Source organism: Dermacentor variabilis, chromosome 8 (genome assembly GCF_050947875.1).
Source record: "Dermacentor variabilis isolate Ectoservices chromosome 8, ASM5094787v1, whole genome shotgun sequence".
In the NCBI taxonomy this organism is placed as follows: domain Eukaryota; kingdom Metazoa; phylum Arthropoda; class Arachnida; order Ixodida; family Ixodidae; genus Dermacentor; species Dermacentor variabilis.
Genome location: NC_134575.1, coordinates 94,640,642 through 94,663,909, shown reverse-complemented (window position 1 = coordinate 94,663,909; position 23,268 = coordinate 94,640,642). Strand labels below are relative to the sequence as shown.

The 23,268-nt window shown below is 50.9% G+C and overlaps 1 protein-coding gene across 1 annotated transcript in view; it reads right to left on the bottom strand.

Annotated features, from left to right (window-relative positions):
• The window catches only part of LOC142591193 (uncharacterized), a 40,994-nt gene extending 17,929 nt beyond the window's left edge, over positions 1–23,065 (bottom strand). Inside the window, exons 1-2 of the mRNA XM_075703558.1 lie at positions 22,489–23,065; positions 1,892–2,043 (exon numbers count right to left, since the gene is read on the bottom strand). Coding sequence (XP_075559673.1) covers positions 1,892–2,043; positions 22,489–22,707 — 371 coding nt within the window. The 5' untranslated portion in view covers positions 22,708–23,065. The remainder of the gene's footprint in view (positions 1–1,891; positions 2,044–22,488) is intronic.
• Positions 23,066–23,268: the final 203 nt, after the last annotated feature.

Sequence of the window (23,268 nt, the reverse complement as noted above, 5' to 3'; positions counted from 1 at the left end):
TATTTTGAAATGTTCTATAACGATGCCTGTCGTTCGAAGTGACGCCGAGGCATTCCTTTGGCGTGTAAATTTTGTTCGTGCAAGATTTTGGTGGTTCACGGCCCCGAAAAACTTCAATGTGACCAAACGTTGTAGATTCATATGGGACTGTCTTCAAAGGAATTCCGAACGCGCAGTTAGATTTTAATGGGCCAGCATTCTCAGGGTGCTTCACGCACTTTCTGGGGGCGAACTATTTATAGTTGCATATATATTTGTATCTATCTATTTATGTTGGTATCTAACCATTTTCCCGCTTACGCGGGTAACTGGGTAGTCCATGGACGAATGCTTAGCGCACCGGGCTGCTGCGCTGAGGTGACAGGACTCGAAACAACCAGCGCGATTATTATTATTAATCGAAATTCTACAGATTGCTAGAAAAAAGGCTGGTGCTCTTCATTCAAACCATTGCCTTTTCGAACTACAACATATTTCGGAGTGCGTGTGTTCTTTTCTCCGCGCATTTGCTGTGCTCTGGTAACCTTCTACTCTCTCCCTTTATCTATTATTCTTCCTTTGGCCCCTCCACCAGCGCAAAGTAGCAAACGGGATGTTGTGGTGTGGCTAACCTCCCCTGCCTTTTATTTTATTCCTCTCTCCCTCTTTCTAAGCGTAATTTTAGTGTAATGTGACGTCAGCATGACCATTTCCACCTACGGTCAACGCCATTTCCGTAAAGATCGAAATAAGATAATGCTGTTTCGTATTCTGTAACGAACGTATTGAAGCGCGTACATTGCTTAGCTTTTTTCGGTAACCACCTTTATTGGCTGACCACTGAGTGGGGTAACAAGTAAGTTTGAGTTCCACATGTTTTTCTGGGCCGCTAGTGCACCCACTAAAAGAAATAAATAGTTAGAATCGCGACTTGGAGTTTCGGCAACGATTGGCACCTCATCGTCACTGCAATGCGGCAATATTGCGCTATTATTTTTTGTCACATGTAGTGTCGGGTGGCCGATCCCGACAACAGCGGCTGCGCGGCAACACCTTACCCGTCACGACGGGACCAAATAATTGAACTATTAAATGCGTCGTTACAAAATGTGGTCCCTGTAACATAACGGCCGTCAGCCGTGCCGAAGTAAGCTATGAAATGTAGGTGCTACCGGAACAATTTGTAATGTACTCTTCAATGATTGGCCTGTCTTAGTAAAACAAAGAACAGCCATTATTCCTACCTCAAAAAAGATGTTTGTAACGTTGGCTGCGGCAGAATGATGAACTGACTATGCTGACCCTGTTCTTCACTTTTTTTCGCCTCTAAAGCAATGATAAAAATGTTAGTCGTAGGTAAGAACTCTCATTCTTCGCCTCTACTCATTGTTGTTGTAACTTTTTTCACAAATTTTACTCAACCACAGTTTTCTAGGCACCAGCTAAAGCACATGAACACTTTTCTAAAGCCGGTGATGCATCCAGGATCTTTCCGACAGATTACATTCGGAAAACCATTAGATGGCGCTACTGTCTCTCTCTGCTGCCCCTTCGCCACATGACGCTTCCTGAAAAAACTCGCGTTCCGTTCTGAGTCTTAAGTATCAACTTAGGTGTGTCGCTAGGCTTGATCTATTACAGCATTATTCCATTAATCCTGGTAACATAACAGCGCCAATAGCAACTTCTTAATTAGCGTTCGCAGCGGAACTCACGCGTAGCGGGTGTGAACGTTTATGTAACTTCAACACATAACAAAACAAAAATATATAGAAAATGAGAAAGAATGAGAGAGAGGGATATATATATATATATATATATATATATATATATATATATATAGAGAGAGAGAGAGAGAGAGAGAGAGAGAGAGAGAGAGAGAGAGACGTCCTATGTATTAGAAGACTCCTACTTGGGCACATCGCCGAATCCTCCGGTGTACCAGACAAACGTGGCTTTCTTCGCCTCGTAGTCGATGTCAGTTCGGTGGGTGAGGAGGCAGTCGAAGATGGTGTCGTTGTCCGCATCCGATAGGGCCACGGCAGATGGATAGGCCGCCATCACCTGCGTCGCCATATCGCTTACAATCGAAACGCGCATAGAAAATCGTGTCCCGTAGTGCAGTTCAGCCATTTCTTTTGCTCGCCACCACATTTTGGACGCAAGAAGCAAGACATTTTATTGGCTCTATGAACTGGTGACCAAACACGACGCGGCTCACAGAAGGACAATGCAGGCTTGGGTAGATCAACAAGATCGGAAAAAAGCAGGTCGCTGGCGCCAGCGTTTCGACAAATAGAAAAATAGAGGAGGAGGGGTAAAGTAAGCTGGCGTATGAGTAGAATAAAGAAATAATAGGTTAACTGCGCTAAATTTAAGGTCGGTGTCACGCGATATATCACTCTACTCTATACTATAAGAATAGTTTACGCTCATCCGGGTGTGTCTTTGTCCCACAGTAATTTTCTCATCATCTTACGTGCTTTCCTTTCTTTAATGCTGCGTGCCGTGTACACTCATACAAACGTTTGCACCCTTTGCGTCCTCCGTTGTCCCAAAACAATAATTGTCATCTGCATTGCTTGCCTTTCGTTTTTTGAAAGCTGCGCGCTCGCTACTTTCCTGCCGACAATGCTATACCACGCTGTAGACGTACATGTCGTTCGTGACCTAGAAGTACCGGGAGTTAAAGAAAGTAAATCGCTAAAGAAACGAAATGCGGGCGAGGCAGATGACGATTGTTGTTTTGTGGCAACATGAGCCCCAAAGGGTGCTAGCTTGTTTCTTTAAGAGTGTACTTTCAGGTCACGAATGGCATGCGCGTTACCAGCGTAACAGCTTTGTGAGAAAAAGCTGAACATCTCCGCAACCTCACAACGCAGCCCAAAGAGCAAAGCTTTCAACTAAGTTTTCGCACCGATCCTGCCGTTTTGTGCGTCATCCTAATCGCCGTCTCAGCTTGCGCGTGGTGCCGGTCCTGTCGTTTGTGTCCTTCTTCAGTCCTGGTCCTTTGCGCCTTGCCTTTACTCATTCAAGCATGAACCAACTAGCCCAAGCAAGAGTATTACTTGAACATAGGTGTGCTCTTGTACAAAGTAATAGAAGATTGCGGTAACACCAAGACAGCATGGCTGATCGCGCCAGATCCCTACCGAACGACCACGTGACTGTGTTGCACGTTCAGTTGCAAATCTGTTGAAAGGAGGCGCTCGGGCCGAGAAATTACGGCATTGGTTTACGAGACTAGATCGGTCGGTATATTTAATGCGATCCTCCTATTAGTTCGTGCTGATAAAGGAACACTCGCGTGTCAACTTCCTGAGCGGGAATCTTGCCATTTTGAAGAAGACGGGGGAAGCTAGTGGATGCCAAGTTATAACCGTGATTACTGGGCTAATTCGCTGAAGTTGACTTGCGCAATGTTTAATAATTTACCGGTGGTTTTCTGGAGCCATTATTGATTTTTTTTTTTTTTGGAAATAGCCCTGTCATATACCACAAATTTAGCCATACTCGCTCAGCTGAATTATTCGAAGAGGTGGACATTCTTTGCCGAAGGAATCGGAAGAGCATAATTAAAAAAGAACGAAATTCTACTAAACAGCATTTTAACAATTACTTTAGGCCAATTTTGGACAACGTACGAATTCAATCCAATAGTTTTAGAGTCGCATTCGCTTTAGGCTGGTTTCGAAAGTTAGAGCCGGTTTTGAACAACCACCGTCAAACTTGCTGTAAAAACGCATAGTTTTTTGTTCGCTTACTCCTTTAACAAAATAAATGTTTATGCAGTGAATAACCAAAATATTTAAATCACCAGCGTGCTGGTGACGTTTTCGTCGTCGGTTCTTCATCTTGGCTCTCCATTCTTTGCTGAAACGTGTAGTCTCTCGTGTGTTGATCGGCCGCGATGATCAAACGCACACATGCAGCGAGGCAGACCATATAGATAAGGATATGTTTATAGGCAAGCGTTCCTATGCCGACACGTGGCAGATAAAACAAATTAATTACAACTTGAACAATCGAAAAACAGCGTCTCACTCTTCAACTCTATCAATGACTGTTAGAGCCTACACCCATGTTAACGTACGTTGCACGGAGCCTCACTGATGTATCAGCAATCCTGATTTCAGCCCAGTCTGAGGTACATGATATCGTCTGGATTACTATAGCTGAAACAGAAAGAAAGAGGGCGGTAAGTCCGTTGGCCCGTCGCACAGATGAAATTGCCAGTGAGAGTTAAAAGTATGCCACAATCCAAAGAGATGTGCTTATTCTTAAATGTAAGCATTCATAAAACAAAACGGTTTTCCTTCTTTCTGCAACTATGCTTCCCTTTCCTATTTCGGCACAGTCAGTGACAGCCTGAGCGAAAAGCTCTATAGGAACGCACCCTTTATTGCGAGGCCACTTCAAACCTCGGTGGCGTCTCCAGCCAGCAAAGGACTCGGGACCTGGTGCCACAACACCGGGTGCAGCATTCCCACTCAAGGTTTGGCTGCGTGGGAAGAACTACGACCGTGGGCGGCATCCAAACTCGGTGTTTACAAGACCGCGCTCTCCGAATCCGTTCTCCCCATCCACAATGCAGTTTCATCGAACTAAGCCTGTTGTTTGTTTGTGTGTGTGTTTTTTTTAAATGCGCATCACGAAAAAAAGCTTCCGGTGGCAGACGCACGGTATTTCAGCCCCCATGATTGGCAAGCACATGAACTATCGGACCGCTTCGAAGCATCCCAAACGCGTTGCGCTTTCTCCTTTGCTGTCGCGATGTGGGCACAAATTGCGGTTAGTATTAGAACCAGCTCAACTAAAGACGACGAACAGAGAGGTGACGACAAAATAACGCTGAAATCACAAATTTATTGCGTTTCCTGACATTAACAAATCACGTAGAGATGAAATACGCGCAAAAGAGCTGGCGGCGAAGTTTCATCGGGGCGAGCATGACGCCTGCTTCCTGTAAAAATACGGACGACCACAAGGCTTTTCAGGATGTGGTAGTTCCAAAACGAAAAACAGTTTACATTTTCATGTTTCAGTGGATAGGCTCGAATTCGAAGTTATAGCAGTAGCCTTGTGACCCACACAGTCATCCAATAAATTAGACTAAAAAAAGAAATCCGGAATTACATCTGTAAAAGGCCCCTCACCAAGCACCACAGCAAATTTTCGTTATACTTTATAAGTTGTTGCGTGTTCTCTAGAGAGCGTTTTGATACAATTTTTTTTTCAAATCGGCTCATTAATAGCCCAGATAGAAGTATTTCAATGCTGCCAACCCATGATTTCAGGAGGCGAGCTCCTCTGCCAAGCGAGACTCTCCACTCGCCCCGTCTAGCCTCCGCAAGCGAGGTTCCTTCCCTGCGTTCTCCAATACCGGAGCTCGAGGATCGCTTGACGCATACATCACGGGCGCGGCCTTCGTCTTTTATTCTCCTCGCTTTTTATTTTTTGCGGCGCTGCGCACTTTTGCTGACGGCGTCGCGCGCGAGATGTTGTGATTGTCTCGTTTCGTGCAACGCACAAAGTTGCGCGCTGTGCATGAGGACGTCGGACTACGGGTATGAGTCAGTGCTATACGAATACTTAGGCAGGCACAAGCGGATCACAGAGCATGATCCCGCGCTGGAACACGGTGGAAAATGACATAGTTTTGGTTTCTGCCCGCGCGATTGCATGACGTGGGAACAATCGCCCTTGCTGCGGTGCGAAGTAAATCAAAAACATGCGGACATTCGGTTTGTGAGTTCTATTATTTCTCCAAGCTTTAATTCATCTATTCAGGCGACATATTAGACAAATAAGAGGTGTTGCCTTGAATAATTCTCGAAGTTACGTGTCACTACGACCGACGTCACACCACAAACACGTGCACGCAGGCGCATTAGCACGTGTACGTCATCCTCTAGCTTGGAGCGCGACGGCCGCGAGGAGAGGGGAAAACGGCGTGGTGCTTGAAATTGCAGGCCTTTCTGCGGAGCGGAGCGATGTAATACTTTGCAGAAACCATTGTTATCGCGCATTGTATGCTCTGCGCTTCTCAGCTCAAAATGGTCCGACCTGCTGAGGGGGCCTTTAAAAGAAATTAAAACGCGTCCCTTATCGCGAACAGGGGTGCACGCGAAGCACGTCCAACCCTAGGGGAGAGGTTGGTTCACGGGCCCACTCCCGCTGCCGTTCCTTCAACGCAGCCTGCTCTTCGGCAGAATGAACCAAGCGCGGCCTCCCCATCTGACTGCCTGGCCTGAACTGACGGGAAACGGCGGGCGCGAGAAGAGCGAACCAGCGAACACACCAATTCCCTCCTCTGGAGGGAGGGCACGCCTGTGATTGGCTCGCGCCTTGCGCTGCGTCTACTTCTTTGCGCATATAAAGCCCTGCTTTAAAGGGCGCGTATGAAGGGGGCTGAATTCGTTAGCGTGGTGGTTACTCAACCGGAAAAGCAATGTTTATTTTCGCGCGACTTGGGCTTTTTTCGCACGGCAACATCGAAACCGACACGAGTGAGGCAATATAGCTTCGCCTAGAGAAAAATGGGAGGGGGAAACATAAGAATTGAAAAATCACGCACTGAAGAACAGCACGATAGACAGCTTTAGAATAGCGTCTGCAACCAAACGTAAACGCACATTACGTACGTAAAGAAATAGCGTTGTCCTCAATGCGCATGCTCCGAATACTAGACAGCTTTAGAATAGCGTTTGTCGCCTTACGCACGTTAAACGTTATCACCTTCGTGGGACGTTGCGGTGCGCGTTCTTTCAAGACCTTCAGTTTACCGTGCGGGAACGCAAACGTAAGGAAGGCGTTATAAAACAGCGCCATCGGGTGCCTCGTGCCAAACGCATCCAAGCCAGGCAATCCATTAGCAACCATCCTCTTGTTGCTATGCCGACGCGTCTCGTTAGGCCTACGGGCGCCGCAATCGCCAAACGATCTCAGAAATTGGACTCGCTATGCGCTCATAACTAAGGTTTCAGGTGAGTTTAGAGAAAGCGAAAGCCCATTTCAATAGTTACTGGCGATCAACGCGAGTTAGAGCGCAGCTATAATGGGAATTCACGCTGAAACGGGAGCCATGTTCGACAACGCTACTTCTTATCGTACGTAAACATTCGAACTTTAAGCTCGCCAAATAATGTACGTTATCGTAGCGCTGTTAAGATCGGCCTGCCGGGGGTACTAACCTGCGAACCCTTCCCGGCCCGCTGCGACGAATCTTTTTGGAAAGTCAACAATGCGCCTCCTTCGAAGAACCGACGGCTTCCCAGCGCGCTGCGACGAGTCGCTTTTTAAAACCAACCATGCACCTCCTTCGGAGAACCTACGTCGCCAGCAAGGTTAGCCATGTTTGGTGGACCGAGTATTGTTATTCGGTTCGCTGTCGCCTTCACACTCTACTTGGAGCAAGATAACTCCTGTAATAGGGCGCTTTGCGGTGCATTTTCATGGACCCCAGAATTCGCCACAGTCTACTGACATTCGCGGCGGCTACCTGAGGAGTCAGCTCTGGAATCAAGAGGAGCCAGATGGGGTCAAGCGTGACAACCCATGTCTACGAGGACCCTCTCCGCTAGGTGTGTTTCGTGAATCCAACGTGTGGATGTGAGTGCGTGAACCCTCCCCCTCAAAGGCGGGTCGACTACGACTACGACGACTTTGGACGGTCCGATTGAACGAAGGTTGGACGGCAGCTTGCCCTCACTTAGGGATCTAGGGAGGACAGAGGGTTTATAAGCAGCCGTTTTCTTCTGCTTGGTGTGCTTCCGTCTTCGGGCTTCGTCTTTCATGCTCCATTTTGGAGTCATGCTAGACTGTTGAAATGTATCTACAGCCTTAATATAAATATTGTAAATAAGTCCCGCACTCCTATTTTTTGATTAGAGCAAGTTCCTCCCTAGAACCACGTCCCAAGCGTGGTGAGTTGGACGACGGCATGGGCCAGTTACCACTTATTTCATGCCCGACACCAAATCCTACAGCGCACGTAAACTGCAGCAACCCAATAACGTTCAGAGCATGCGCAGTGATGACAACGCTATTTCTTTACGTACGTAATGCGTTTACGTTTGGTTGAAACGTTAAACTAATCTATGTATTATTGAGTTTCTGTGACTTATACGTGCTCTGTGAAGCATACGTGTTTTGGCAAGTTTGGCGTTCGTTTACGGACGCTAAGAAATAGCGCTGTCTAACATGGCCGGCACCCATGGCTGCCTCCTCAGCGCTAATTCTCACGATGGCTATGCTCTCACTCGCATTGATCGCCAGTAACTATTATAATGAGCCTACACTTTCTCTAAACTCACCAGAAACGCTAGTTTTGAGCGCATAGCGCGTCGAATTTCTCATATTGTTCGGCGATTCCGGTGCCCGTAGGCCTAACGAGACGCGTCTGCATAGCAAAAACAGCGTTCCTGCAAGTATATTGTCTTGGTTTGGGTACAAGGCACCAGACGGCACCCTGTTTACATGTATTTCCGCTCCCGTACGTTCAATTAAAAGTCCTGAAGGATGGCGGACCGAAATGCCCAGCAAAAGTGCTCGCGCTTAAAGTGCTAAGGCGACAAACGCTATTCCAAAAAATGAAACACGTACCTACGTTGCACAGAACACAGGACATATCGTGTATCACACTTGACAGTGCGGCACTCAAAATCCCACAGCTGGTTCGGAAGTTCGCGGAAATCAAGGTTGCGCCAGTTCTCACAATGTTTAAACTACAATTGGAGACTGTAAGTGAATATTAGTCATGCATGCTGGAAAAGACAACGCTAAAAAAATGCGCACGTATGAAGTGCTCGTGTACTGGCCGTTAACGTTAGACCACGTGCATCAGGCACGTCGGGCACAAAGTACAAAAACACGATTCCGTTTTCAATTAGGACGCCTGACATATGACTCATACCCCAGAACGCCAGGAAAATTCACTGACATGTTGCGCTTCGTCGCAACAAGTGTCGATGATGGCGCGCTGCTGGATGGTAATTCGATGCATGATAAATGAGCCTTTACGCTATACGTTCGGTATTTTAAATAATAATTGCAAAATAACATTAACACGGTCTGTCACGAGTTATAAAGACCAGTAAGACGCGCTCAGCGTTTCAAAGCTCCTAGTGGCGTGAAATTGCCTGCGCCTAAAAAAAGAAAAAACAAACACTAATGGTCTATCAATTGGCTCATCTGACTGAAATGAGTTAGCACTAAGCTATCGCAAGCCGATCGTTCGCGGCACTGTCATCCATCATAAACTGTACTCACAAAAGCGCCTTCACAAGACATGTCTGAATTAGTGTTCCTGTATATTAGTGATTAGTGATCCTGTATACAGCATATACAGGGACACTGTATATGCTGTATATGTATGTATATGCTGTATATACAGCATATACATACCAGTGCCATCAGCGCCTCAGCAGTGGGAGGGGCCATAGAGTTTCCTCCAAAAATTACTAGAGGGAACTCTGGCGCTGCAGTCGTTGTCCTACCATGGCAATGATGGGGAGTACATCGATTTGTCTGATCTTCGTGCTTGTGGAGATGTTTTTGTGGCTTTGTATATTACGCTTTATAAATCTTACTAACGTATATTTCAGCGCAATCTATATTCCTCGAAGTGCAGAAGACGCCGGGAACGCATACAATTGCTATTAATTGCAACGATTGAGCTTGTCCAGGTGGCCAAATCGAAACGCGCCAAGCGTCTCAAGGCACTGGCATGCCCGCGAGAAATTCATAAGGGGGTTTCATTCGCTTGTAGATACATGCGTCCGTGGCTTAATGGTTTCAATATCAGACTTCTGTGCTAGAGTCCCTGTGTTCGAATCCTGCCGTCGGGCAATTTTAATGATGTTTATTTAATTATTTATTATGCAATATACTGTTGAAAATGACGAGTTCACGAAGTCACAAAGCCGTTTGAAGCCAAAAGAACGAAGTTTAGGCAAATCCATGTACTTCATATGCTGGGACAACCCGCTCCCATTGCAGCTCCCGTAGACACTAGCGCCAGAGTTCCCTCTAGTAATTTTTGTAGGTAACTCTATGGGAGGGGCAGTATGGGAACGCTAGCATGGTGTGAACGGCATCGGAGCCAGCCGTGGAAGAAGACGACGACGAACGCGCCAGCAGTGGCGCGAGCCATTGCTAATGATGATAGTTTTAACGCGACAGCGTTAAGGAGCTCGTGTCGCAGAAAAGCCGGTGTCGTCGGCGTCGGTGTCGTCGGCGTTGGCCGTGAGCGATAAATCCCGGCAGGCACTTCATGAATAAAAATTGGAGGACGCTTAAGCTTCGCCTTCAAGAGTGGAACGCGACAGCGTTCCCGTCGACCCGCCAAGCGGTGTAAGACAATGGGCTACAGCGCAGCGACTACGCGCCCCGCATCGGACGCGGTGAGCGTCGAGCAACGCAGCGTTCGGCGCGACAACGAAATGTGCGCCTGAGCAAGCGACGCACGCCTGAGCCTTAGAAACAGCTCGTATATAAGGCAACACCGCGTTCACTAGAGGCGCTTTTGTACCGCTTTGAAGCATCGAACTCGTGGCTCAGTGGTAACGTCTCCGTCTCACACTCCGGAGACCCTGGTTCGATTCCCAGCCAGCCCATCTTGGAAGTTGCTTTTTATTTATGAAGTGCCTGCCGTGATTTATCGCTCACGGCCAACGCCGCGGACGCCGACGCCGACACCGACACCGACGCCGACGACACCGGCTTTTCTGCGACACGAGCTCCTTAACGCTATCGCGTTAAAAAACAACTTGCAAGATGGGCTGGGTGAGAATTGAACCAGGGCCTCCGGAGTGTGAGACAGAGACGCTACCACGAGTTCGATGCTTCAAAGCGGTACAAAAGCGCCTCTAGTGAATGCGGTGTTGCCTTAGAAACGAGCTGTTTCTAAGGCTCAGGCGTGCGCCGCTTGTTCAGGCGCACGTTTCGTTGCCGCGCCGAACGCTGTGTTGCTCGACGCTCGATAGCTCGCTGATTTCCGCAGCTGGGTAAGAGCTAACGGTAGCACTCGGGAAGGCGGCAGAAGTTACGCAGTTCGGCAGAAGAACTGGAGTGTTCGGCGTCTCACGCGGTGCGAGAGAGAGAGAGAGAAGAAACTTTATTATAAAGTGGAATGATTTATGTGGTTGGGGCCCTCAGTCCAGGGCCCCAATGGCTGTCGCTACCGCTCGTGCTCGTCGTATCAGGGCCAGCCAGACCTGAGGCTCGGAGCGACGGAGGATCGCCTCCCACTGCGCATATGTTGGTTGGGGGGATTGTAGAAGTGGGATATCCTTAGGTGGTTTCTGGCACTCAATCGTGACGTGGAACGTCGTCGGTGGTGCACCGCACCCTAGGCAGGTGGTGGGATATAAGGTTGGGGAGAGCTTGTTGAGAAGGAGGAGGTTCGGATATGAGTTGGTTTGAAGCCGTCTCAGGGATACGGCTTCATTCCGGGAGAAGGATTTGGGAGGAGGGTGATATTGCAAGCGTCCTAGTCTGTAAAAGTCTAGAGTGTCCCGGTATGTGTTGGGCAAATTCTGGGAGGCTTGATATGGGTTGCTCGCCTCACTGCCAGGTGCCCGGCAGGTTAGCTCTCGGGTAGCCGCATGAGCGCGGTCATTGCCCGACAGTGAGGCATGAGCAGGTGTCGAAATCAGCCTGATGCGTGGTGTTGAGGGATCTGGAATGGCGGGGAGCTTACGTGTGCTGGTGAGAGCGCGATTGGCTTCCTGGAGTATATGACCCCTGAGGTAGGCTCGACATGCGTCTTGTGAGTCTGTAATGATGATGTGGTCGTGTTTTGGTGATCTTTTCATGTGACCGACAATGTGGATGAAGGCGAGTGCTATGGCCAACGTCTCCCCTGTGAGCGTAGCCTCGGTTTGGACGCTACACGAGGTTACGATATTCCCCTGATCGTCCGCCACCATCGACACTTGTCTTTCTTTGTTTCTGGTCGCAAGAGCATAGTGGGCAGCGTCAGTATAATAGACGGTGCCCTCCGGCTGGGCGTTGAGCAGTTTCCGAAGGTATCTAACAAGTGCGTCCCGGCGACCATTATGATGCTCTGGATGCATATTGCCCGGTATGGGCGCTATGGTGAGTGAGGTTCGGATGTTCGATGGGACTGGGACATGCTCTCGCGTAGAGGGTGAATGCTGTGGGTAGCCCAGCCGTGTGAGCAAATGCTTGCGTGTAGGGGTCAGTCTCAATCGCTCGAGTTGTGCCATTCTGTGTGCTTCGATGTGTTCCTCGATGGTATTGTGTACCCCGAGAGCAAGTAGTCGTTCCGTGGAAGCATATACAGGAATTCCGAGTGCTTGTTTAACGGCTCTTCTAATAATTGTGTTTATACGGTTGGTCTGGGAGAGCGTCAGGTTGTGGTATGGGAGGTGATAGGTAAACCGGCTGATAATGCATGCCTTGACCAACCGCAGCATATCGGCTTCCTTCAGTCCTGAGTGGCGGTTACTAACACGCCTCATCATACCGATGATTTGCTCGCACTGTCGACCAAGGAGATCTACCGTGAAGTGAGCTTTGGCATTGGATTGTAGGTGATAACCAAGGATTCGGACCCTTTGTGCAGTGGGAATTGGTATGCCTTGTATTTTCACTTCAATCACTGGAATTGGCGCTTCATAGGTGCTTCGCGGTCGGATTAGTAATAGTTATGATTTATTTGGCGCACATTCGAGGTCTCCAGTCGCGAGGTACGCCTGCACTATATCCACCGCCGTCTGTAGGCGGTCCTGAATGTCTCCGTCCGAGCCGGTGCACGTCCAGAGAGTCAAATCGTCAGCATATATCGCGTGGTATAGCCCCTCAACCTTCTCCAGTAACTGGGGTAGTCTCGCCATAGCTATGTTGAATAGCGTCGGCGAGAGCACCGACCCCTGAGGTGTCCCCGCTCCGGTAACTTTAATGTCTGTTGACCGATGTGGGCCCATTCCCACTGTGGCTACACGGTCCTTGAGAAAGGCTCGCACGTAATTGTACATACGGGAGCCACAGTGGGAGTGGGCCAGGTTCTCAAGGATGAGACCATGGGAAACGTTATCGAAAGCTCCTTTGACATCAAGCGCCAAAAGAGCTCTCGTCTGGGCCCTGATGGGGGGGTCAACGAGATCCTCTTTTATCTGAAGAAGAACATCGTGAGCGGACAAATGGGGGCGAAATCCAAACTGTGTGTGGGAGAAGAAATTTTGCATCTCCAAGAAAGGTTGAAGCCGTTTTAGGATTACATACTCGAGCAGCTTTCCGATGCACGATGTGAGGGAAATCGGCCGCAAATTTTGGATCGACAGGGGTTTTCCGGGCTTGAGCATGAAAGTGATCTCGGCACGCCGCCATTCTAGAGGAAGAGTGCCGGCGTGCCAGTGCTGATTGTACATAGCACAGAGTGTTTCCAGGTCCTCGTCCGGGAGATTTCGCAGTAGAGTGTAACGTATCCCGTCCTCTCCGGGTGCGGTGTTCCTATGAATGTCTGCGAGTGCGGCTTTGATTTCTTGGACAGTTATGTCAGTGCCTAGCGGGTCACTTTCTTCTCTATACGGATAGTCCGGATAGCTTGGCTTAGAGTTATGGGAGAGATACCTTTGTTCAAGGTCCTTCAGGAGCTGGTCTCCATCTCCTCCGTACTGGTGGAGGAAAATTTGAAGCTGCCAGTTTTTATGGGATTTCGTGTTTCTCGGATTTATTAGCGACCGAAGGATTGCCTACGTTCTCGCGGTGCCCAGCGTACCACTTAGCTTATCACAAAACGTTTGCCAGTTAGCACTAGTTAGGTGGTCTGCGTATTCCTGGGCTGCTCTCGTAATTTGGGATATTCTGTAGCGCAATTTTTGATTGAACTTTTGGCGCTTCCATCGCTTCGTGAGACCTCGGCGCGGGTCAACCTCGGGGGTCTCTGTCGTCGTGGTTATGCAGCTAGTCGTTTTGTTTAGATCACTGCGTAAATCACTGAGCCAACTGGCATAATTTTTGGGGCTTTCTTCTCCTGTGGCTCGATCCTTACGGATTTCGCGAAGTTTGGTCCAATTCGTAATGCAAATTTTCTTTTCAGGGCGTTTGTAACTTGTGTGATTGATGCGGATGATGAGAATGTGGTGATCGCTACCCAGCGTCTCGCCAGTGTTCAGCCACTCGCCCTGGACCCCCCTCGTGAAAGTGAGATCCGGGCAAGTGTCTCTCTCGACGCTAGTTCCCTGGCGACTAGGCTGGGTATGATCTGTTATGAGGGTGAATCGGTGATTATGTGTGAGGTCCCAAAGCCGGGTGCCCTTTGGTGTGTTACTGCGATAGCCCCAGGCCACGTGTGCGGCATTGAAGTCACCGCACACTACGGACACCGGGCCCAACTTGATGAGTTCCAAGAGTAGATACTGAAAATTGTCCCACCGAGCCCGAGGTGCACTGTATACATTTAAGATGTACAGGCTATTTTGTCTCGTGTCCGCGGGGACAACCTCAATGATTTGATGAGGGATATCTGACGTGAGAGTAGTATGAGTATAGGTGAGTTTCTTGGACACAAGCGCGCACACTTTCGCCTCGTCCGAGCCCCTAATGGCCTCGTAGCCACTGATAGTTACAAGGGTGGCGCCCGGCTCTTGGAGAAGTATGATGTCCGGCGGTTCTGACGATGCGGCAACGTACTGTTGCAGTGAGCCCCGTTTAGATCGGTACCACCTGCAATTCCATTGCCACATCGTCAGTCCCGCCGTTCTATTTTGCATTTGCATTGCAGGAGCCATCATTCTGTAGCTGGGCTGGGCGAACGTACGGGTGAGCGCGCTCGCTTGTCGTTAGTGACGGCGCTGAGGTTGGTGTAGCGCGTGCGACTAGTGAGGATGAGGAGGATGATGATTTAGGGGGAAGGGGTTGTGCCGTGAGCTCTCTCACGCTCTGCTTGAGTTCGTTAGTAATTTCATGTAGCATTGGTTTCAGCACGGTGGTTTGGAAGTCTACAAAGGCGGCTCGGATCATTTCCTTAACCTCCGTGAGAATGCTTTCTCGCATCTCTTGTATAGCTCGGTGCAATTCTCGTCGAAGCTCCTGCTGGAGGTCGCGGCACAATGCAGTTGTAGACTGGGGAGGGATCTTCGCGCGAGGCGCCTGGGATTGGGATTGGGTTTGTGGTAGGGACTGAGGTTCGGATGAGTGTGAGGGAGATTTGCGCAGTGAAGGTGGCGGGCCCTCCGCCCAACTTACCCCTTTAGGTCCGGCTGGCCCTTCGGGCGCTGCTAATGGTAGCTGTTGCGGTAGTGGTGGCGGCTTCTTCTTGGCCGGTGGCGGTGCCACTGGTGGTGGTGACGACGGTGGTGATAAGCATGATGATGAAGATGATGGCGGTACCCGCTCGCTGTTCTAGTAACACTCGCAGGGGCCTCGGCTCCGAGATCGTGACCGGGATCGGGACCGAGATCGGGAACGGGACCGCGATCGACTTCGTCGCTCTCTAGATTGGGCCAGAGGACGATGCTGTTGCCGTTTTTGTTTCTCGAGTTCCTGGCGCACTCGTTGCTTGTTGGGTGGCTTTCGTGCCCGGCCCGGACAGCTGGGATCGGTTGTCGGATGATCCCCTTTGCACGTCAGGCACCGGGGCTGGCACTGGTGAGGTTCGGTGGTGGATGGGTTTTCAGTCCCACATGTGATGCAGCGCTTGATGCTTGGCGTGGGGCAGACGTCCGCACGTAGGCCCACTGTGAGGCGTACGCTGCACACCTGGGCCCTCGGGGTGTGTATGTAGCATCGGTACTCGGCCCCATAATACCTAACGTAGCGCGGTACCTTGAGGCCAGCAAATGTTATGATGATGGCCGTGGTTGTTCGCCCCATCATGCGAGCATGGAGGATTTCCGCCCCAGGTGCCAACAGGTCGTCTAAAAGTTCGGTTGATGTAGTCCCTGTGTCGGGACCCGTGATGACTCCTTTGCAGGAATTATCGGGGTAGGCGATGTATGTCGAGATGGGGTAGCGATGCGGGCCAAGTGCAAGCGATGTCATCTTGTTAAGGCTGGTCGCTATTCTTTCACTTAGCGTACTGACGAGGGCGATGTTTTGGGCACGTTGAACACGTAGATGAAGTTCGTCGACCTCTTGTTCCTTGAGGCGCGCCTCGATGCCGACGGCGCGAGTCAGAGTGTGGCGAGGTCCCTCACCGAATGTGAGACCGTTTCTCGGGCGCAGGATGACTTTAAAATCGCCAATGGGCAGAGGTGGGGGCCTCTGGGGTCGTCGTGGTACAGTTTGATTCGAATGTAGCGTCTCTTGGCGGCGGGATGCTGGGTCAGACTTAGCGTCGGCGCGGCGTCTCCGCCGGTCGCGAGCAGTGAGCCATGATCCATCCGCCGGGTCTTCTGGATATCCTTCTGTTGCTGGATCGTCGCTGTTGGTAGCTTCCACATCCATGATCGTGGTCAACGGGTTTTCGCGGTGTTGGACAAGGTCGGCTGTCCCTGGACGCCGATCCAGACCACGCTGAGGCTTAGCTCGAGCACTACGGCTCAGAGACGCCGCGAGCGTCCCTGCTGCATCGGTGGTGATCTTGACGTCGCCGTGGAAGGTCGCAGGAAGCGTCCGTTGTCGTGCTCGGAATAGGGCGAGGAAGAGCGCGTGAGACGCTGTAGCGTCTGCTGCTGACGCAGGAGCTCCAAACCTCACGTCCGCACACGATGGTAGCTCCGAGTGGACTCACGCGGTGCGAGAACCGACGCAGCAGCGGGCGGGGTCAGCGAGGCAGCGTTTGCACCGGCGTCTGCGGCCGCGTTGTGAGAGTTGGCGTCCAGTGGTGAAGCTTGACACTCGGTCGTGGTTGGCGTCCATCGTGCCCCGGTGTCGTAAGCCATCGACGCAGCCAGAGCAAACTGCGGCATCGCCCTGGTAATCGCGTCGGTAGCGGTTGATCCGCGTGCACACTTGGGCCAGTTGGCGGCCGCGCAGAGCCGACGTGCCTGCTCCTGGCATTGAAGGGTCTCCTCGCACTGGGCAATCATATGCCGAAGAGACCGCGGGCACGCAACGCTCTCCGAGCGCTTGTGCTGCGATGAACGCGTACCGGACCTCCGTGTTCCTTCCGAAGTTCATACTGTGGGGGCGGACGTATCCGGCTCCATCGCTGTGATCGAAGGGGCGGCACTATGCGCCGTATGGGCAGCCTGTGTCGCCTCTATGAGGACAGTTCCCCAACTACCGGCGGCAGTGGCTCTTCCTCCTCCCCATCCCGGACCTCCGAACGTGCACCTCTCCCTCAAGGGATTAGCCAAGCGGAGAGCACCAATCGCAGCCCTGCAGCAGGCGGCAGCCTGCAAGCTCCAAGAGGAGTTGGAAGGTCACCTGCTGGTGTTCACGGATGGTTCAGTCCTCCCCAGCAGGTCGGCGGCAGCGGCATGCACAGTTCCAACTCTCGCCTGTCACAGGCAGTGTAGGCTTCCGTTTACAGCAAGCTCTACTGCAGCTGAGCTCGCGGGACTTCAACTGGCTGCCGACCTCCTTGCTGAGCACCCTCCCCAGCAGCCGGTGGCGGTGGTGGGCGACTCCAAGCTAGCGCTCCAGGCCCTCGTCAACCCACGGCGGGCAGGACTTGCAGTGGTGCTGCTGCTTGCCAAGTTAACAGCTCTAGCCACCGCCGGAATCCCAATATCCTTCCACTGGCTGCCCTCACATGTCGGGGTAGCCGGTGACGAGGAGGCGGATACCTACGCCAAAGCTGCCCATCATGATGTAGTCCCGGTTACCAGAGCGGTAGCGGCTTCGGACTACACTAGAGATCGGCTACGGTGCGTGCTCACCTCTATTCATCCGGACCCCCGAGTGGCTAGTGGCAGGCCCCCCAAACCGCTTCCAGAGAACGGCCTCTTCAGAAGAGACCGCTGCACACACTTGCGCTTGCGGACTGGCTGCACCTGGACGGCGGCCCGGCTGTACGCCAAGGGCCGCGCCACGTCACCTGCCTGCAAGAGGTGCGGGGACCCCGAGAATCTGGAGCACCTTCTCTGTGCCTGCCCATCCTTGGCGCAGGAACGCTCTACTGTGATCGACACCTAGAGACGCCACGGCCTTCCAGCGGCCACAGAGACTGACCTGCTGTTCCCGGCGGTATGTACACAGCTCCCTGCACTGCGAAGCCTGCTGGAGTTTATAAGTTCCGCGGGAATAGACACCCTATAAGCGCCCGCTACAATCGCTGGCAACTTTACTGAGGACTGCCACCTGTCGCGCGTAGTGGAGTCTATTAGGCAGCATCCTCCCTCTTTCTCTATCATCTTTCATTTCCCACTCCCTCTCCCCTGACGACGCTTCGCCGTGCTCCCTCACGGACTGCAGAATCAAGCGTCCTTCCTTTCTTTAGATCACTATCTCTGTACGGAGCGGCGGGCGAGGAGGACAACGAGGCACCGTAGCAGCCGCCGGAGAAGAACGCCCCTCCTCCCTCGCCTCACCTCCCTGCCTCGTGCGCCACAGCACAGGGCACGCATCCGAGCAGCGTTCCTCGCTCGCGCACGCGAGATTGAAGCGCGTTCGACGGCTCACCCTCACGCGCTTTCATTCATACGGAACCTCACGGCGACGGCTATGCCGAAGGCAACGGCAGCAATGCGCCTGGGGTGTCCACATAATTGATATCACCATGAAAACTAGCAGGGAGCGTCACGTGAGGCTGCTAGTCTCGGCAAGCCAACCCCCTGTGAAGCCGCCCCTTCCACTCACCTAGTCGCCGGGGCCTTTGTGCGCGGTGCCTTTCGGGCAGGAAAAGGCCCACATTGTTGCCTGACCATTCGTGTTTGTTTGGTACGTGGTAGCGATTAGTGGCTTAGTGGCGCCTGCCGTGAAAGGTATGGAGGCACGTAGGAGGTACAACGCATTGATCTCTGGTGCCACGGGCGTCGTTCTTCGCTTCAAATGCGTTGGCTTCAAATATGGAGAAAGACTGGAGAGCCAGACCAAAGCATCACTTGCGCTTGTCATCGCAGTTAGTCGGCGCTCTCACCTCGAAAACCGCCCGGAGCATGCCGGCCCGAGCGTGGTCTATTGTTTCGACAAATCAGCTGTTGTGTACCTGAAACTCCGGTGCGCATTTTCTCGCAAATTTTTGTTCCACTGTCTAGCGCCTACAAAGGATGAGACAATATCTTTCGCGTGATAGTTATTTGTCGTTTCTTTCCATAGTAAACGGTTCTGCTGTGCGTCTTTCCTTGTGAAAGAAATAAATAGCATTACCCCGCACTCTAAACGCCGAAGTCGTCACCTTGAGATTTACGTGCACTATTTTGTAAGATTGTGTGGTGCGACGTCCTTACGCTGTTGAGACGTGCCTGTTGAGTTCTCGCCGGTCTGTTGAGAGGCAGAAGGCATATGAGCAGAACGACAGCGCCGACTGGGACCGTCTGCCATAACAGTGTACCAGCACGACCTCAAATATGGTCGGGGTTCCCGGCTCGCCAGTCCATCGTTAAGCACAAGATGGGACGAATTTTGTTCACACGCAAAAACAGTCGTTACGGGCCCTGGACGCTCGCTTGAGCACCTGCACATGTTTGCAGGGTGCGAAGGAGATCACATTCTTTGCCAGAAGATGCTCCCAAACGCGACAACTCGCCGTCGGAACGGCGGCTTGGTTACCTTCACACGTTTGCAGGCCGAAAGGTTTCCTCGTTTCCCAGACGCTGCCCCGAAACGCGACCGGTCGTCTTTTGTGCATTGGTAGCGGGTTGTTGATCTTAATGCCGACGCCTTCGTTCGTTACTGCATTGGCGCCTGTATGCTGGTGGCTTAAGCGGCGAGCCGCGTGGTGATTCGGTGCTTTACCCGACTGACGTACCACAGACTCGACTGCTTCACACACTTGAATTCCTTTACTCGACCTCGGTGTGCGTTTGCCACACCGACTATGTGCGCATATTCCGAAATCCCCGCAGCAGACGCGACCAAAGCGAGACCACTAAAGCTACCGCTTGCCTCTCGCGTGAGGGCCTATTTCCAATCACCCCATTCCTCTAAAATTTTTATGACTAGCCTTCAAAATTGTCACGCGACGCTCCTTCCTACTATTTTCCTTCCTCCATGTTTCTAGTGCAGTCTGTCAGCGTCCAATGAAGTATTACAGCGAATTCGGCAAATCACATCGGCACGCACGAGGGGGGGGGGGGGGGGGGGGACTGCGGCGATGATGATTTGACGAAACGGCGTCCAATCGGGCGTCCCGGTGCGCATCCGTGCGATTCGCCGAATTCGCCATTGGATAACGCTACCTCGGCGTTTGCTGTCCGTTCCGCTTAAAAGCAGAGTGGCCAGCTGAGGCTTTTTTTTTTTTTTTTCGTTCGGGTCTTCGTTTCTATTCGCTGGAAAGGGTTCAGTTCCGGATCATTTCCGGAGCGTCAAAATAACGGTTCAGACGGGTTCGAAACGGTTCTTGTTGATTCGCATAAGTTCGATGCCTCTCCACGCAATGAGCGAAAAATAAAATACAGGGGTATTTGAGGGGATCGACTGTCCTAAAGCGATGGCAATTATTTGTCCGCTCACGGCGAATTAGTAATTCATATTAGTGCAGCACATAGTTATGTACGTGTATGCTACATGTTTGTCTGTGTAGTACATGCAAAGTATATTAGGTACTATTAAACCGACAGAGTTGCTCAGACTAGGGCGTACGTTCTTCATTAAGGTATTCCTCGGAATATTTAACAAACTGAAGCGCGCAAACAAAAGCAATAAACGTTTAACATGTCACCGCACGCATTTTATCTTCTGGTCTTAAGTCTTCCCGAACTATTGAAAAGGGCGAAAGAATATTACTGCCCACAACCTGCTGAAGTAGTTTCACCAGCGCCGCTCATTATGGACTGCGCAGTGGTGCCTGTGCGATTTCATTATACAGGCCCTGCGTGGCATGTTTAAGTGTTTTGAGGGAGCCAGAAATTACTGTGTGCCCACGTGTGTTTAGAACGTTGTGCGTAGCGTTCAAGCGCACCACTAAACTTTGCTATCACTGTCAGTCAATCACCCGAATTGCATTCTTTTTTATTACAGCAATGTTAGAGACCAGAAAAACAATGAACGCCACGTGGAATCGAGATGCGGCCGCCGCGGCCGGGAGTCGCAACAACATGCTTAGCACCACAACTCCAAAGCCACTCAACCACAGCCGCAGAGCGTTACAGCGCAATGGCACCAAGCAGCTCCAGAACCGTGCTATCTACGTATCGATTCTTTTGTTTTCTATTTAACTAACTATGCCATATAGGTGTAACTTAGCGCTACAGGAGACCAGGAGCTCTCGCGTTACTGTCCTTGTACGCCTGTCCTACGCATATGGGGTGCATGCATAACGGGGCAAGAAATTACCTGGAGGACCTCGAGCACGTGGCGCATTTACATCGGCGATTCGCAGAGGCCGCGCGATGGGCCACGACTGACGACCAAGGACCGACTGACGGCAATCGACGTTCACACCGGCGAGCGTGAACTGCCCGTCCCCACAACATGTTGTCTCGTTATTGACGCCGTCCACGGCTAATTACGCATTCATCTTCAAGAAAAATAAGCGTCGTCGCGTACAGCCGTCCTGCTCCTAGGCCACTAGTAGGTTTGCGACTGCATACGCGACTGAAGAATCTAGACTCGAGCGATATTGACCCAAATAAGTCACTTTTTTGAATAAAGCGACATTTGTGAATGGGTTGCTCTGCGACCAACATGGTCGCGCGACCCTCGCCGGTGTGAATGAGCCCTGAGGGTGTCTGCGTGAGCCTGGCTATATTGAGGCATTGCCTATACGATGGAAACACGATGTCCTAACTTCGAGTTATCTTTACAAATAAACGGTCCTGCCCGTAGCTGGGTGTACACTATACATTACTCTACGATTTAGCCTTCCGAAGTCTTCTATTTGTAATAACGCTATGCGATTGTACTGCGACGTGCAGGCTTTAATGACAACGAATCGCGTGCCTGCTCTCGTAATGCATCATTACGTACAGTCAACCGGACAATTTTACGGTACACGAGATCTGAGAAAAAAAGCTGAATATTGGTGCAGCCTCACAACGCAGCCCAGTATTCGCATTTACAGCCTATACGCGAACAACATTGCGATGTTCGGTTTTGCTGACTAATGTTACAGGCTGCTCGAAAATTAAACGCTTACTGAGATCCCGTGGTTCGTAAACTCTTGTGGCTGACTGAACATGCCAGCGGGTAGCTGTAACTTTCGTCCGTAAGATACATCGCCAGGGACAGGTGCTGTTCTCCTGCTGGAAGCGTATTTTACACCGCATGAAAGTGACACAAACCGCACTGAAACGCTTACATCGTTCTTTGAATACACAAATCTCCGTTTTCAAGACCGAGAAATATTGATTATTAGCGGGGAAAACCAAGCACAGTGTTCGCTCATTACTTCGCGTCGAAAGTGCGGCGCTGATGAAGTCACTGTTTGGGCTCCTTGATGGAAAATCGTTTTGGGCGCCTCGCGATCTTCGCCGACCCACGTGCAGAATACTGTACCTCGAAACTGTCCGGCACGTCGTAGTGCAGCTTCCGTGGTCCCCCTGGAGCGCCCAGCTTGGCCACCGCAACCGTCGCGGTGCAGAGCCCGACCAGTGCTAGTACGGTGGATGTTCGTTGCATTTTCGAGCTGTTCTGAAGCCAACGCTGGATGCAATACGTATGTATACGGCTCGCTTCGGCTTCACAATGAGGACAGTGAGGTAGAACAGTTATCATGTAATTGAATAGAGCACGACTCTTCCTATTGTTCTTTCTTTTTATACATATTAAGTGAATTGCTCGAATTCGCTGTCCTGACCACAGCCCGAACGAATGCGGTATCTTTTATGCAACGCTCTATTATGTTCAGGACGTAGGCAACCCTCCTTCTAACCCTTCACGTTCACTGATTGTTCGTCCATGTCAGGTTTCATAAACATGACGGAGGCCATTATCATTGTCACGTACGACAAATGAGGATGACCTCATGGGCTGCTGTCATTTCACCAACAGAAAAAATATTAAACAACGCCTGCAAGAACGCTGACCCTTGTCCAGTTTAGCGTAAGTGTTATTTCCTAAACGGTTTCAACTTTCGACTAGGTAAGCCGTATATTACATTTTTTTTTTTTGTCAGGACAGGAGAAAAACGGAGTCACTGATTTCAGGCCACGCTCTTTTTGTGTTCCCTTATGAAACGCGATTAAGGTGTCCAGTTTAGACATTACATCGAACAGGGTTAATTTCTTTTTGCGAAACACACCCCGAGCATGCGATCTTTTATATTACAAAACTACT